The sequence below is a fragment of the Penaeus monodon genome, chromosome 18 (assembly GCF_015228065.2).
Source record: "Penaeus monodon isolate SGIC_2016 chromosome 18, NSTDA_Pmon_1, whole genome shotgun sequence".
Taxonomy (NCBI): Eukaryota; Metazoa; Arthropoda; class Malacostraca; order Decapoda; family Penaeidae; genus Penaeus; species Penaeus monodon.
The window spans coordinates 34624710-34626211 of record NC_051403.1 but is presented as its reverse complement, the minus strand read 5'-3'; the positions used below and the strand labels follow the sequence as shown (position 1 = coordinate 34626211).

Below are 1502 nucleotides of genomic sequence, written 5' to 3'. Positions count from 1 at the left end.
GGAAAGACAGATGCTGGGAATTAGCCTAAGACAGGGGTGTCAAACTCATTTTAGCTCAGGGGCCACATAGGGGAAAATCTATTCCCAAGTGGGCCGGACCGGACTGTTCACTTTCTTTAAATATCCACAGAACACATTCATTTTCACGGAACTTTATCAGGGTGCATAAGTCTCTCATGCAGCATTGTAAGTGGGATTACCCACTGTTTATTTTACTCCTGAAACCTGGCATCTTTTAGCTTTCACAAGTGCATCAATATTAGGCATCACATCCTGAGTGGCAGCCAGTTTCAGGATGTCATTCAAGTGCTTGTGCGTGAGCCTTGAGCGCAGCTTTGTTTTGTTGATGTTCATTACAGAGAATACTTGCTTACAAAGATATGTGATTCCAAACATGCACAACACTTTTGCAACAAGGGCTGTCAAGCTGGGGTAACCTGGCAAGAGATGCTGGTAAAACGTGTCCAAGCCAGCTGCCGCAAACTTGCCCTTCAAATCTGAGTCACACTGCAAGTCTATTATTTCTAGTTGGATGTTGACGGGCAGATCAGAGGCATTCACGCTGAATGGCGAGCAAAAAAATTTGAAGTCTTTCTCCAGTTCACCAAAAATCTGGAAGCGTTGCTCAAAATCCCGCAATAGTCCTGTTATTTTATCTTTAAACCGCCTCATGTCTGCGGCATGTTGGGTCGCGCACACATCTTTCAGACAAGGAAAGTGAGCAGCATCACCACCCGCGAGTTGTGTCTCCCACAATGACAGCTTCAATTTGAACTCACATATGCTGTCATAGTACTGCGTGACAACTTTGGTGCACCCTTGCAGCATTTTGTTCAAGTTATTCAGGTGTTCTGTAACATCCACCATAAATGCAAGGTCCTGCATCCATTCTGTTGACTTAAATTTTAACACTGGTTTCCCCTTTTTTTCCATGAACTATTTGATTTCCCCTCTTAAATCAAAGAAGCGCCTCAGCACAGCATCTTGACTTAACCATCTTACCTCGGTGTGGTATGGCAGGCCATAGTTGTGGTCTTTCTCTCTGAGAAGGCTGTCAAAGTGACGATGATTCAGGCCTCTGGATCGGATGAAATTTACAGTTCGGACGACCAACTCCATGACATTATTCATCTTCAATGACTTGCAACACAATGCCTCCTGATGCAAAATACAATGAAAAGTCCAAAAATCATGTCCTCCATTTGCAGCCTGCACCTTCTCTCTGAATTTTGTCCCAACACCTACTTTTCTCCCGGTCATTGAAGGTGCACCATCTGTAGCCAGGCTGACAGTGCGAGACCAGTCCACTCCAGCCCTGTCCAGCGCTCCGACGAGGGCGGTGAAAATATCAGCTGCTGTTGTGGTGTCCGTCATTGGCACCAACTCCACGAACTCCTCGGTGATGGTCAAAGTGTCATCAACTCCGCGGATGAATATCGCCAGTTGCGCAACATCTGTAATGTCCTTGCTTTCATCGATTGCAACTGAAAACACAATAAATG

The 1502-nt window shown here is 45.4% G+C and overlaps 1 protein-coding gene across 1 annotated transcript in view; it reads right to left on the bottom strand.

The window, feature by feature from the left end:
• Nucleotides 1-207: 207 nt before the first annotated feature.
• LOC119584731 (general transcription factor II-I repeat domain-containing protein 2-like) overlaps nt 208-1502 on the bottom strand; it is a 1807-nt gene continuing 512 nt past the window's right edge. Inside the window, exons 2-3 of the mRNA XM_037933396.1 lie at nt 1003-1502; nt 208-879 (exon numbers count right to left, since the gene is read on the bottom strand). The exon at nt 1003-1502 is cut by the window's right edge and continues 394 nt beyond it. Of these exons, the coding sequence (XP_037789324.1) occupies nt 208-879; nt 1003-1502 (1172 nt within the window). The remainder of the gene's footprint in view (nt 880-1002) is intronic.